A 15,579-nucleotide genomic window follows, 5' to 3' on the forward strand; every position below is an offset into this window, starting at 1 on the left:
TAGTTACCGTATGGATAGGATGGGAGATCTTTTTACATTGCTGCAATTCTGTGTTGATGCTGTTCCCAAAATGCTGCCATTGTCAAAAATCCAGACTCCGTAATGGAGGGAAAAGATATGCATAAATCCCGTTGCTCTTATCTTTCTTCTTTGTTTGTGGGATTGAGAAGAATTTATCCAAGTAAACTGGGTGAATTACAAAGGTAATACATCCAGTACATATCACAGCCACTGCTTTCAGCTGGGCAGAGGGGTAAATATTAAGTTGGATGGTCAGGGTGCCATTTAAGTGCACTGCCTGACTCTGAATAATGTTAAGCCTTTTATACATTTATTACAGTTACATCGGAATGAGTATTTCATCATACAACTACCTCAAACTTTGTAAATTTCAGACCGTCTGATACTGCTCAGAAGGCAAGGTATTCTTTGCAAAGTATCCAGACTCTGTCCTGTTCTTATAAGTATAGTCAAACAGGTTTATTTAAAATCAAAAACTTTCAGAGCACTGTTCCTTCATCAGGTGAAGTGAAGGGAGGTGTATAGGCACAGAATATCTCAGCAGAGAGAGAATGGCAAGTTAATTCCAGGTACTTATGAGTGTCAACAGTTAAGTACAAATAGTGTGAGTGCAGCGTCGACAGGCTGAATAGCAAGTCTTTGCAGGAGATCAAGAGTGTCAAAAGATTAATACAAACGGTGTGAATAAAGTTTCAACAGCTGAGTAACTAGTGAAGGGATGAGCTATGAACCGATTAATTATGGCAGAGAGATAATTAAAAATAATCAAAAATAAAGTTATGCTAGAGACAAACCAAATGGCTGCAATAACATGAGTATCAATTTGCTGACTTTCTTGATAGGTTTCAAGTTGACTGATAATTGGTTACGCTAAATGTATTTTTTTATAGATAATACATATTTCACATTGACACGTAGATACCAGTATCATGGCTAAAATGGAATAGCTTGGTTGGTGAGTGGACAATTTTGGTGTCCTGTTAGTAGTGTTATAGACAGGATGTGATCATAACACACTGCTGTTACACTGCACCGAGAACTCTCAAAAAGTTTCTTACAGGTGGCCTATTGCAGCTTCCAGGGTCTGATGTAGATGGCCTGCCCATTTCAAATTACACTACATCACTTTCATTTGCAATCAAATCATTTAGCCCAGTTGGCTGGCTGGCTGTCTTGTGGACAAATAGCATAGTTTCAATTCCTACACTGGATAAGGTTACCATGACGAACTCTCCTTCTCAAACTCTCCCATTAACTCAGGCATGGTGTCCCTCAGGTTAAACCACCACCAGATGCCTCTACTTTATTGGCCAGTAGGACTAGAGTGACTTTCCTTTTTGTTTCAACTTGTCACAAACCTCCGATTAGGAACTGCTTGGTGGCCACACGGAGTGTGATTTCTTTAAGGAGACAGCGTGAAACAAAAAGATCGTGATTGAAAGGGAGTCTGTGTAAAGTTGACAAAGGGGCAGCAAGATATTAACCTGAAGAGCTTCTTCTGGCTGGTCTTAGATACAGACGTGAGAACTGCTGACATGCTGAAAAAAAAGTTACAGGTGCTTGGTTGCACAGAACTTAAATAGCACTGAGATATGTTTTACTGCTTGAACTCATCAGGACTGGTGCAAGAATGCCAAATTTCAAAGGGAGCAACAATTTATACTGCATGAGAAAGGGGTGTGCTGATTGGCTGGTCAGTCAGTGCCAATGGGTCAGATGTTGCCATGTAGAATGCACCAGGGAGCTGCCATTGTCTTGGAAGATTTTACCTTTTAGGCACCATGTATCTGCTGGTGTGCTATAAAGGCTGGTTAGCATAGATGAGTCTATTACCTATACTTATGTACAATTGTTTGATTTCTCCACAGAGCTACAGTCAAACTAAGAACAAAGCACATGTACAGATCACCCTTCATCACAGAAGACCAAAGTGTAGCTTAAGGGTGTGCAGGTGTCCCACAATATGTGTTTTTAATTATATTATTTAATACAATGTCCTTAAGTTGACTCTTCGTGCATCTACTGTACTTTACTCTCCACCTTCCACATGCCACAGTCAAAATAAGGATAAATAATATCAACTAACAACTAGTCTGCGTGTAGATCAATTATTAAGATAGAATTCCTTCTGAGAACTCACTAGAGCTGAGCCCTTCCATGTCTTTCTAATAAAACAATTTGACTCGAATAGGTAGAGTGGTAGTACCCCAAACTCTGAACCAGGAGTCCCACCTGCTCCACAGCTGCATCATAACATCTGTGACCAAGCTGATTTGAAAATATCTATATCTTACAATCAGAAAATAAAAATGGAATGTCTTTATTCAAGTTGGCTCTTCAGTCTGAGCTTCAGTGAGCTCAGAGAAGCAGTTAGTGTCTACTCCCCCTAGCGTTGATTGTTATACAGCTTGAATCAGTATATTCTTTGTAAATAACAAGCACTCAATTTTCACCATCCATGAATGGAAAAGGACGGCTTCCCCTTGATTTACAATTCCATTTCCCAACAGCTACAGAGTTCAAGAGATCTGATTAGAAGCAATTAGAGACATTGGATCTGAGACCAATTCCAGAGGCTTGAATTGATCATCTTGTCCAACACTAAAGTGCAGTGCCACTGCACTCTCAGTTTTATTGGTCTATTCCAGATGAGATGTTACACTAAACTCGCCCTTGCTCTATCAGACAAGCAGAAACACTCTTATCGTTGTCTTAAAAAGAAGAGCTGTGGGTTATTCTTATTCTTGCCAATATGTATCCCTCAATCACCATCACGATAATAATTTGTTTTGTGACTTCTCTCAGTGCTGATTGTCAAGGCATGCAGGACACAAACTGGTTGTCATGTTTCACTGTCTCAGAGCAGTGATTAAATTGCAAAGTCTACTGATTGATCATGTAGCTTACTGAGGTTGAGGAAGGTCCAATAAAAATTGTAAAGGTTTTACTCTTTGTGAATGAACTTCCACTAACCGGGATTTAAATTATCTCAGTTTAGGGTGATTATCCCGTGGCAAGACTGTATCTGATTTAATAGGTTGCCTTGCCTCAGAAAAAGAAAAGAAAAAAAAGCACAGTTGAAAAATGTACAGTTACTTTTAAAATGACTTTGATATTCAGGTATCAAAACTGAGGTTCTTAATGGCCAAGAGTTATCTGTTTCTGTGCGAAATGTAGTGTACACATGTAGGTAACTGTCCCAGTGAAGGGCACTTGCGCTTATAAGTGTAACAAGTAGTAAGCTTCATCTTAGGCTCTGATAGGATGTAAGACTATCATTTCAATGGCATAAGAGAAGGTACATTGCAACATAATAAAATGTGAGGCTGGATGAACACAGCAGGCCAAGCAGCATCTCAGGAGCACAAAAGCTGACGTTTCGGGCCTAGACCCTTCATCAGAGAGGGGGATGGGGGGAGGGAACTGGAATAAATAGGGAGAGAGGGGGAGGCGGACCGAAGATGGAGAGTAAAGAAGATAGGTGGAGAGGGTGTAGGTGGGGAGGTAGGGAGGGGATAGGTCAGTCCAGGGAAGACGGACAGGTCAAGGAGGTGGGATGAGGTTAGTAGGTAGCTGGGGGTGCGGCTTGGGGTGGGAGGAAGGGATGGGTGAGAGGAAGAACCGGTTAGGGAGGCAGAGACAGGTTGGACTGGTTTTGGGATGCAGTGGGTAGAGGGGAAGAGCTGGGCTGGTTGTGTGGTGCAGTGGGGGGAGGGGATGAACTGGGCTGGTTGAGGGATGCAGTGGGGGAAGGGGAGATTTTGAAACTGGTGAAGTCCACATTGATACCATATGGCTGCAGGGTTCCCAGGCGGAATATGAGTTGCTGTTCCTGCAACCTTCGGGTGGCATCATTGTGGCAGTGCAGGAGGCCCATGATGGACATGTCATCAAGAGAATGGGAGGGGGAGTGGAAATGGTTTGCGACTGGGAGGTGCAGTTGTTTGTTGCGAACTGAGCGGAGGTGTTCTGCAAAGCGGTCCCCAAGCCTCCGCTTGGTTTCCCCAATGTAGAGAAAGCCGCACCGGGTACAGTGGATGCAGTATACCACATTGGCAGATGTGCAGGTGAACCTCTGCTTAATGTGGAATGTCATCTTGGGGCCTGGGATGGGGGTGAGGGAGGAGGTGTGGGGACAAGTGTAGCATTTCCTGCGGTTGCAGGGGAAGGTGCCGGGTGTGGTGGGGTTGGAGGGCAGTGTGGAGCGAACAAGGGAGTCACGGAGAGAGTGGTCTCTCCGGAAAGCAGACAGGGGTGGGGATGGAAAAATTCCGCATGGAGATGGCCTCAAGGCCCTCCGCTTCTTCCTGTCCCGCAGGCCCGACCAGGCCCCCTCCACCGACACTCTCATCCGCCTAGCGGAACTCGTCCTCACACTCAACAACTTCTCTTTTGACTCCTCCCACTTCCTACAGACTAAGGGGGTGGCCATGGGCACCCGCATGGGCCCCAGCTATGCCTGCCTCTTTGTAGGTTACGTGGAACAGTCCATCTTCCGCACCTACACAGGCCCCAAACCCCACCTCTTCCTCCGGTACATTGATGACTGTATCGGCGCCGCCTCTTGCTCCCCAGAGGAGCTCGAACAGTTCATCCACTTCACCAACACCTTCCACCCCAACCTTCAGTTCACCTGGGCCATCTCCAGCACATCCCTCACCTTCCTGGACCTCTCAGTCTCCATCTCAGGCAATCAGCTTGTAACTGATGTCCATTACAAGCCCACCGACTCCCACAGCTACCTAGAATACACCTCCTCCCACCCACCCTCCTGCAAAAATTCCATCCCCTATTCCCAATTCCTCCGCCTCCGCCGCATCTGCTCCCACGATAAGACATTCCACTCCCGCACATCCCAGATGTCCAAGTTCTTTAAGGACCGCAACTTCCCCCCCACGGTGATTGAGAACGCCCTTGACCGTGTCTCCCGCATTTCCCGCGACACATCCCTCACACCCCGCCCCCGCCACAACCGCCCCAAGAGGATCCCCCTCGTTCTCACACACCACCCTACCAACCTCCGGATACAACGCATTATCCTCCGACACTTCCGCCATTTACAATCCGACCCCACCACCCTAGACATTTTTCCATCCCCACCCCTGTCTGCTTTCCGGAGAGACCACTCTCTCCGTGACTCCCTTGTTCGCTCCACACTGCCCTCCAACCCCACCACACCCGGCACCTTCCCCTGCAACCGCAGGAAATGCTACACTTGTCCCCACACCTCCTCCCTCACCCCCATCCCAGGCCCCAAGATGACATTCCACATTAAGCAGAGGTTCACCTGCACATCTGCCAATGTGGTATACTGCATCCACTGTACCCGGTGCGGCTTTCTCTACATTGGGGAAACCAAGCGGAGGCTTGGGGACCGCTTTGCAGAACACCTCCGCTCAGTTCGCAACAAACAACTGCACCTCCCAGTCGCAAACCATTTCCACTCCCCCTCCCATTCTCTTGATGACATGTCCATCATGGGCCTCCTGCACTGCCACAATGATGCCACCCGAAGGTTGCAGGAACAGCAACTCATATTCCGCCTGGGAACCCTGCAGCCATATGGTATCAATGTGGACTTCACCAGTTTCAAAATCTCCCCTTCCCCCACTGCATCCCTCAACCAGCCCAGTTCATCCCCTCCCCCCACTGCACCACACAACCAGCCCAGCTCTTCCCCTCTACCCACTGCATCCCAAAACCAGTCCAACCTGTCTCTGCCTCCCTAACCGGTTCTTCCTCTCACCCATCCCTTCCTCCCACCCCAAGCCGCACCCCCAGCTACCTACTAACCTCATCCCACCTCCTTGACCTGTCCGTCTTCCCTGGACTGACCTATCCCCTCCCTACCTCCCCACCTACACCCTCTCCACCTATCTTCTTTACTCTCCATCTTCGGTCCGCCTCCCCCTCTCTCCCTATTTATTCCAGTTCCCTCCCCCCATCCCCCTCTCTGATGAAGGGTCTAGGCCCGAAACGTCAGCTTTTGTGCTCCTGAGATGCTGCTTGGCCTGCTGTGTTCATCCAGCCTCACATTTTATTATCTTGGAATCTCCAGCATCTGCAGTTCCCATTATCTCTGGTACATTGCAACAGCCCAGTTTAGTAAAATACTTTCTTAAAAAGCACAAATTAATTCTCTTAACTTGTCTAATCTGATAGGATAATGACATTTCTTCCTATGCTGAGTAAATAAGTTGTAGGTCGTGAACTGATCACCTCACCAGCAGTCTACTCAGGGCCCACATTGGTCACTTTGAGGCCCTCTGTAACTCCATTCCAAAAGTAAAACGTCCCTCTCATTTCTGTTGGGAGTAAACAGACCTATACTAAAAACATAGACAGTAATGGGAGATGGTGGTTGGAACAGTAAGGTGTTCATTGCTTTAGCTATTGTAAAACACTTTACAAAACAAATAATTATAGCTCACAATCATTAGGTATTCCTAAAATACTCAGAACTTTAAGATGCTGTCAGTGTAGGAGAAAGTTGAATATTTATTTTAGAATTTTTGCATTTAAAGCATATCCAAAATATAACAGCCAATTTTCACAAAAAAAATCCCACTGATGAAATAATTACCAAGCCTTCCTGTTTTAATGAAGTTGGCAAGGTACTAGGATACAGATATCCCTGATTCTGCTTCAAATAGTTTTGAAAAATTCATTCACAGGATGTGAGCGTGGCTGGCTACACCAGCAATACTGTCTATCTCTATGTCAAAATGAGCTGCAGAAGGTGGTACTGAGCTGCATTCTTGAACAGCTGCAGTCCCTATGTTGTCTGTAAGAAAATTATCACTGCTAACATAAAATAGGAGAAGGCTGGTACTAGAAAGTTGGACATAATTAAGGACACCACGATAAAAGTATCTACTCTGTTGTGCTTTGATCGCTAGAAGAGAAGGCATTCGCATTTGTGATAAATTCCTTTGCAGTAAGTACAGGGAACCCAAACTACAGGGGTTATGATCAGAATCCAACCTGAAAGCTCAGGCTATCTGGCTGTACATATCTGGAGCTAGTTCCGCCTGCTTCAACCTGGTTCCTTCTGCTTTAACACCCACAAATGTCCTTGCCTCCAAGGCTTGACAAAAAACTGTGGGTAGTAATTGTCAGCGTCAGTGCCCACAACACACAGTAGTGTTGACTACCTGGGAAGGCATTACTCATGCTGTGCAAATATCGGTATGAATTTGAGGGAATAAAAACAATAGGATATGTGTGAAATTAGAGTGGGTTACCAATACTGCAGTCAATCTGATGGAGGAATAAAGGTGTCCACATCAGTTTGGAGGGCTCGGACAAATAACAGCATCAATGGGAAGAGAGAACCACATGCACTGAGGAAGTGGAAGGGGTAAGAACTAGCATGAATTGTAGTACAGAGAAAATAATCTGTTTGATTGGGAAGAGTCAAGCACACCCTCTTACCTAGGCAATAAAGACCACATGAATGCTCAACTTGAGTGTGTGGACGAAGATCAGGTTGTTACATGGATTTTGCAGAGAGGAAGAAAAGTGCCACAGCATCAAAAAAGGTGGAAAGCCATCTTGAGACATGGTGATGGTTTTGTTACCAACCTGTACTTTACTTCGAAAATGGCTTTCGTATTAATGGGTTTGAAGCCACTGGCTGAGATTTAAAATAGTGAAAAACAACATTTCATTGACAGAAAGCTGTAGCTTTAAAGATGATTGAACATTAGCATTGCTGATGTCCTGCAAATTATCAAGCCACTGTAACACAACAGAAGGATCCATCAGAGACAGTTGTATGTCAATGGATCATCTTCTTTCTGACCCATTCACAAAGTATCTCAGCAACCTGTGTATTCATCTGGGTTTAGAACGAGTCATTAGATCATAGAGTCATAGAGTCCAACAGTGCAGAGACAGGCCCTTCAGCCCAAACTGGTCCATGCTGACCAAAATGTCCATCCATGCTAACCCCATTTACCTGGACATGGCTTACATCCTTCTAAACCTTTCCTATCAATGTATTTGTCCAAATGCCTTTTAAATGATGTTATTGTACCTAACTCAACCACTTCTGTTGTCGTACCACCTCTGCAATCAACTTTGGCAATGGACTCTGGGTGGCAAAGGAACAATTTAATCTCTAATCTAATCATGCCTAAAACACCAAAGTGGACTTACCTTGCTCTGGCCATATTTGGATCGCTGTACAGTTGGTGGGACGGGATCACGTGATAACCCAGGTACCTCCCATTTCTGTGCCACAAAACTGAAGAAGAAAGATGCAGAAGCAGCAGAACACTGATTTCCAGAACACTGGCACACTCTCTCTCCATTCAACAGATTTAATCCTCACCTGATTTGTCACGACCCACACATTGGAGGTAGTGTTGTCAGAACCAACCCAGCTGCTCTGCCCCCAGAAACAGAAGTTATCAATCCTTCATCAAAACCTTTGAAGTGTCTTGCATTGAATTCAGAAGGACCAGCGAGCTCAGCCTAAGTAAAAACTGAAGCTCATTCTCAAGCTGCTCGACTCATCAACTTCATGATCTGTACACCAGACTTTTATTTAACTTTTAACAAACTAGTTAATTGATCCTAAATAAAAACCAAAAGAACTGCAGGTGCTGTAAATCAAGAACAAAAACAGACGTTGCTGGAAAAGCTCAGCAGATCTGGCAGCATCTTTGAAGGAGAAAACAGAGTTAATGTTCAGGGTCCGGTGATCCTTCCTCAGAACTGTTACCGGGTTACCGGACCCGAAATGTTAACTCTGTTTTCTCCTTCACAGACGCTGCCAGACCTGCTGAGCTTTTCCAGCAACTTCTGTTTTTGTTTTGTAGTTAATTGATCTTCCCACATTGTACTTTATATGTGTGTATGTCTCTGTCTGTCTGTGTGTGCCTATAAATGTACTCTAGAATGCTTATGTGTTAGAATTGCAGTACTTTCACTTTTTATAATTAGATTGGGTGTTAAGTATAATAAATATTATTCTCCCTTTTCTTTAAATAAACTGTGCTTTTTTTATAATCACAGCACTTGTACAGAGAAGCACAGTATTTGCAATCACACTCCTTATTTTTAAAGAAAACTTGTTTTGGTCAAATGAGAAGTGAGAAAAAAGATGACAGCCATTCTACACCTTCTGCTCTAGTCTGAGCAATATTGACAGCCGTGACTTTCTGTATGCAGCCCAAAGAACACTGTAGTAGGAAGTGTATATGATACAGATAAAGTATTTGATTTCCCCTGACTTCAAGACCTACCACAAGGGTTGACAGAAAATTATCAGTAGTGGCTCATATTGTCAATTTTCTTTCTCCAGGAAGGTCTACATGGACTGGTGCTGAAGAAAATTATATTATAATGAGTCTACACAGCTGCCTGAGGCTAAGACCTATGGAATGTGAAACATAGGAATATATTTTTGAAAATGTTTGCTTGTTATGTCATCGAAATTGACTAGTAATTTTAAATTCTCACACTTAATCTAAAAATGATGTGTATTGTCGATATTAAGGCAGTATTTTAAATTCTTACTCAATCTTGAACATACGAGAATCCAGAAAATGTTACATTGGTAAAAGAAAGTTCAATCTAATCCACTTCCAAGCATCCCTTATATAATGTTAATGCAGTTGTTGATTAATATGTAATAGCGATCAATAGAGATTAGTTGATAATATTCTCCTGCATTTTGCAGAGACCACAAGTAATTGAGAGTTTTTGAAATTTTTCTCATGATAACGATTTTTTTAATCTCTTTCAGTGAGTAGTGTAACTATCAAAAGCCTTGGATACATTACTACAATTATCTTTTTCTCTTCATCTGAATAGCAATATTCACCAGGAAGTTCAGCTGCATCACATGTAATGACTGCCACGGATGTCAATGTAGGTTGTATCGAAACATTGAATGAAAAGCTGAATAAACTATAAAACTGAAATGAAGGTCTCCTGTTCTGACCTTCAACATGTTACAGATTGTATGATGAATTGAATGCTCTTGCAAGTATCTTTTAAAAGCACTTACATTCTTTATTCTTCTTTTCAAAGTACAGGTATAGATTTTCTTGGTTCTATATCTGAGTTTAATAATTTGTCTGTGCAGTGTGAAAAACAGGAAACCAGGTCGGATGGATTATGCGCCACTAAAGGAGTGTGATTGATTTTCTATGTAGACATTGATGAATATTTCGTGGAACTGTAGAGCATTATGGAATAAGTGACAAATTACAGTTATTGCAAAGGAGTTGTGCAGGGCTGAGGGTCTAGGAACTGATGCAAAGTTCTTGGATCACACTGTCCATTCGACAATTATCTTCAGCTGCAATTTCTCAAGAGGCTTTGACTATCAGATTTTTTGGCCCACAGTCCTTTCTGTTGGTTCACTCCTTCAGAGATCTGTTGTGGAACCAGCAATTGTGGCATTTGAGTAAGAGAGAGACCAATAACAAATTGATCTCTTAAGATGAATCTCCATTGGTCAAATCAAGAGGTCTCCTGTTCACTGAGACTAAAGCATCCAACAAGTTCAGAAGCAGAACCACAGGTGATCATTTCAGAAGATCACCATGATTCAGCAAAAGGATCAAATTGACTTCTGAAGAAGAGTCATAGCCAACTCAAAAAAGTCAACTCTACTTCTATCTCCAGGGTCACTACCGGACTTGTTGAGTTTCTCCAGCATTCTCAGTGTTTGTTGTAGAAGGATTGAAACAGCTGGATCACAAGATTCTCAATGAAGGGTAACAGCACAGCATCACACTTGCTGCTCCCACTGCAAAATATTTAGAACAGAAAAGTATACACCTTTTGAAGATATTATAATGATCAGTAACAGAAAGAAAAATCAGTTGCCATATCTCAAATCTTTTCTATTGATGAAGAAAGCCTAATCGCCATGTTACATTTTATCTTTGCTCTTCCATGAAACTGTTCTCAAGAACAGTCATTTTAGATTCAAAACATTAATTCATTTTTCTCTCTCCATAGATGATGCTAAACATGCTGAGTCTCTCCAGCACTTTCTGTTTTTATTTCAGAGCTTCAGCTTCCACAGTACTTTGTAGTTATTTAAGGGGAGATTATAATATACAGACATTCAGTCAACAGAGTGATATGAATGTTTTCATTCGGGTGGAAAGGTGAACAGGCAGGTTGGAAGCAAAAGCCCTGAGGATTAGACCAGATACATCAGAATGTCGAATTTTATCAGAATGGCGACTTAAGTGCTAGAAAGTATTCCCAGAGTTATCAAGTGAGGCAGCTGATGATGTGTTGCATTTTGGTTATGGTGGGCAGGTATCAGGTATGGATTCCTGTCCCATCCTTTGGTTTGCCGACTATGTACCTAAAATACTGAATAACTGAACAATGTTTCAGTTGAAAGGGAATGCAAGGTTTACTTACGTGTCTTGTTAGTAACACTGAACCCAAAAACTAAAATACATTACAACCATACTGCCTGGACAATGAAAGTAATTTATTTACCACAATGTGATCATCTCTTTCTAAATCCTTGCATCCGATTTAGGCCCTATACTTTTAACCATTGTGGAATATGTATTTCACAGCATTTAAAATAATTTGCAATACATTTACCCAATAGCATCATTAACCAAATTCCTGTGTAATTTTTTTTTTGCTGCATCATCTGGTTCTAGAAGTTGTCACAAAATAGGCAATTTCTTCAAGCTGGTGTTTGGAATAAATTTCAATGATTTGTAAAAACCAGGAAAATCAGTAATCATATCTAAAACCTTTTCTGTTGTTGCTAAATAATGCCCTGTCATCACATACATCCTATTTCCTGTTCCGTTATGCAGTACTATGCATTTATCTGCATTAAAACCCATTTTCTTTTCTTCACCTTGAGTATAATTGACCCAGGTCATTTCTTTTTTTGGTGTTGGATATCTCATTTATTCACATCACGTTGCCACATATCTCTACATCATTAACAAAATGCTATAACATTACAGGAATATTATTCCCCAAAGCATGGAAGAAAAAGAAAGACTTGCATTTATATAGCATTTTCAATGAGCTCAGAATTTCTCAAAAAGTCCTTTACAGACAGTGAAGTTTTTTTTTCAAAAGTGTAGTTCCTATTGGAAACATTCTAAAACATTTATAAGTATTGTACAGGTAGCAGGGTCCCAGAATAAACCCTCTGGAATTGCATATGTCCATATCCCGGATATTTTCTCAAATACTATGAAATAATGATTCTCATCGTCAAGCCAGATTTTTCAACTAGTTAATGTGCTAATAGCTCCATAATCTTTCAAATTCATTACAAATTTAAAGGTAAAACTTAATTGGATATCAGCATATATCCAAGTAAATAATATCTCAATAAAATCCAGCGAAATGACACTATCACATACTGTTTTTGAATATTTTGCTTTTAGATTGAGAATCAACGTCATCTTGCATAATATTCTCAAGTATTTATGCTAGCAGAAACATGTGGTTAATGATGCTTGTTTCTATATTGTTATCCTTTCAATGCTGGGATTACATTTGCTGTTTGTCAGTGTGGAGGTAAATTGACTAAAATTGATACTTAGTGATATAACCTTGTGAATTTTCTCCTTCATTTCCTTGAGAAATCTACTTGCAAGTGAAAAACAAAACGTCTCCACATGTCAACAAAACCTTATCTTCAGCAGCAGCTTTACAATTTAGGACAAGAAAAAAATGTATTTTCATGTTTCTAACTCACTAAAGAAAATGTCTCTTTCAAAACATTAAACACAATCTTAACTTGCCTCACTAGTACATTAAAGCCCGAAGTTGTATGGCACCAGGTTATAGTCCAACAGATTTATTTGAAATTACAAGCTTTTGAAGTATAGCCCTATCATCAAGAGACCTCTCAGAGATTGTGATCTCAAATAAACCTGTTGGGCTATAAACTTGGTGTCATGCGATTTCTGACTTTGTCCACCCCAGTCCAACACCGGTACCTCAAGACATCATAACAAGCAAGTTAATTGTCATTTTATCATAAATTTCAAAGCAATTTTAAAACTACAACTAAAGAAGACTGATTTAAAATCTCCTCTGCTTCCAATTCAAAATGTTATTTTAAAAATGCTGCTATCTTTGCATTTTGTTCCTACTCTTCATGCATATATTTAAGTAAGAGAAATGTCACAGATAATACAGAAAAGATCATCTCAAAATGTATCAAAGGGAGATAGAACTTAAGTAGAACAGGCTTAAAATCTATAAAAGCAGATTAAGGCAGGCAATTTGAAAGGAATATAATTTCATAGCTGGTAAATAACCAAGTTTTGGTATTAGTTGCTTTTGGGAGGAGGTATCGTTTGCACACAAGGGCAAAAGAAAACAAATCAAATAGTTTGCCTTTTGAAATAAAATAGAAAATACAAACAAGGAACAAAGCTCAATACTGAATAGAAGCAACAAACCATAAGAACTGAATTAAATTTTTTTTAAAAATTGACAAATCTTTGTCTTTTACCTAATAATCCCTTCAGCTGATCTGAGTACTGCTGAGCTTTTGAAATGGTTCCTAAAGTGTGCTTGGAAAATAGTTTAGCTGCTAAAGAAATAATATTAGATGTAAAAGTAGATGGCTATTCAACATCATATCTGATCATAACTGATTTATTCTGAACTTAATGACCACTAAGATCATTATGATCCAGAGATTAGTTGAATCCTATTAATGGTTCACAGTTGTTTACCAGTGTATTATCTCTGAAATCATTACCATGGATTATGGACATTAAACATTGGTCTTCTTAATTCAACTAGGTTCCAATAGTCGGGAGAAACTTCAGTCTAAGTACTAAGTTCTTGATTATCATCCTATTACCTCAAGGCAGCTGCAACCAAATGTGACACATATAGTGTTGAACACCGGTAAGAGTTCTACAATAATGTAAATAAAAATCCACTAGTCTCAACATGTTCCAAACAACTTTTCAATAAGGAATGATTGCTGAATACCTTTCCTGACTAAATCAGACATGCAACAGTCTAAATATGTAACCTGATATTCCTTTGTGTGCAGGTAAAAGAAAATGTATTCAGGTAATCAATTTTATACTGGAAATTATGTTTCATTTTGTGATACTTGAAAACCAATTTTATGAGTTTGTAATTCTAATCGATGCTTTGACCCTCCACTAACGTGAGAAGAAAATTTTGTGTTGACAATTTTGAATTCTTAGCATGTGCCCCATAACAAGAAACATTGTCTGCCAGTGTGAAGGAATCCTTTCTGACTTTTTCGAAACTAAAATGCCACAGACTATAAATGTTCCTGTTTTAAGTCAACCACCCAAATATTACATCAAAGAAGGCCTTCTTTCAGGTTCAACAGTAACCCATACCTGTGATGTTGACTTTGACTCATGACTATAGGGCGAATTTGATAGCATGTAACTCTGTGCACTTCTCTCATCCTGGTCTTGCTGTACAAAAGAATCTCCGTCAAATGCCACTCTTAGTTGCTTCTCAGAAAGTTGTGCTTCCTTGTCAAGGTGACACATTGTTGCTGCTGCAATTCCTGAAATGGCAGAAAAGTTTTGTTTCTTTCCCCTACAACGTATTGTTTCAAGCAAGCCCCAAACTATTTCTCTGTGTTTCATTTTGTGAATACAATGTTGACCAAGATCAAAATTGAATGCTGCAGAGTGAGGATAGAACATTATCTACATTCAGTTGCAACATCCTGTATCTTTATCTCTATAGTTGCAATCAATAATTGAAAACTCTGCTCCAGCCATTCCCCTGAACATCAATCTTAGCACATTATCCCTTCCAAATCAGCCTCCCAGCTTTCATTGGGAATATAGTCTGTAGCTTCCTTTATTTGTGGAAACATGCCAGATGGTTGCCCATCAGCTCCCTTAAAAAGGATGCCAATAAAATCACAGACAACAAAAAAACTTCAAAGGTACCAATCCAGACCTCGTCCCCCAAGGGAGTCCTGGTTTCATTCCTGCTACAGTAAATTTGCTCCTTCTCACCAGGCATACCTAGCAGCAACTTATGGGAACTGGCACTGAAGGCTAGAATCCAGTTCCTAATCTAATTCCCAGGCCATCTCTACATATCATTGGGCTAAGTCAGTGATGTTGTGGAATGTTTGGCCCAGGGTTTCCTTTCGTGAAACAAATTCAGTATTAATTGATTTTACACATTTGCTGTACATAGTAGGTTCTATCTCAAACTCACAGACGGTTTGTCTGCAACTGACAGAAAGGGTTATTTTAGAGAATGGACAATGTCTGCCAGACTAACAAAAGTTGTAACAGGTCTCAAAGTGGAAATGATTGATCATGCAATTTGACAGAAGATTTCCCTTATTGAGATTGACGTTTTCTGTGTTACCATTTAAATTGCTCTTGCTCATATTCTTGGGCTGTGTCAGAGTTAAGTCAATATTGGATAAGCTTTCTTTTGATATCCATATATTTCTCATTAGCATTACAGGGAGAAAGCAGGAGAATAGGGTTGAGAAACATATCAGGCACGGTTGAATTGTGGAGAAGACTCGATGGGCTGAATGGCCTAATTTCTGTTCCCATA

The 15,579-nt window shown here is 40.9% G+C and overlaps 1 protein-coding gene across 1 annotated transcript in view; it reads right to left on the reverse strand.

The window, feature by feature from the left end:
- Positions 1-15,579, reverse strand: part of LOC125452661 (cytosolic 5'-nucleotidase 1A-like) — a 75,069-nt gene that overhangs the window by 42,010 nt on the left and 17,480 nt on the right. The window contains exon 5 of the mRNA XM_048531325.1: positions 14,379-14,554. Coding sequence (XP_048387282.1) covers positions 14,379-14,554 — 176 coding nt within the window. The remainder of the gene's footprint in view (positions 1-14,378; positions 14,555-15,579) is intronic.

This window comes from Stegostoma tigrinum, chromosome 4 (assembly GCF_030684315.1).
Source record: "Stegostoma tigrinum isolate sSteTig4 chromosome 4, sSteTig4.hap1, whole genome shotgun sequence".
In the NCBI taxonomy this organism is placed as follows: domain Eukaryota; kingdom Metazoa; phylum Chordata; class Chondrichthyes; order Orectolobiformes; family Stegostomatidae; genus Stegostoma; species Stegostoma tigrinum.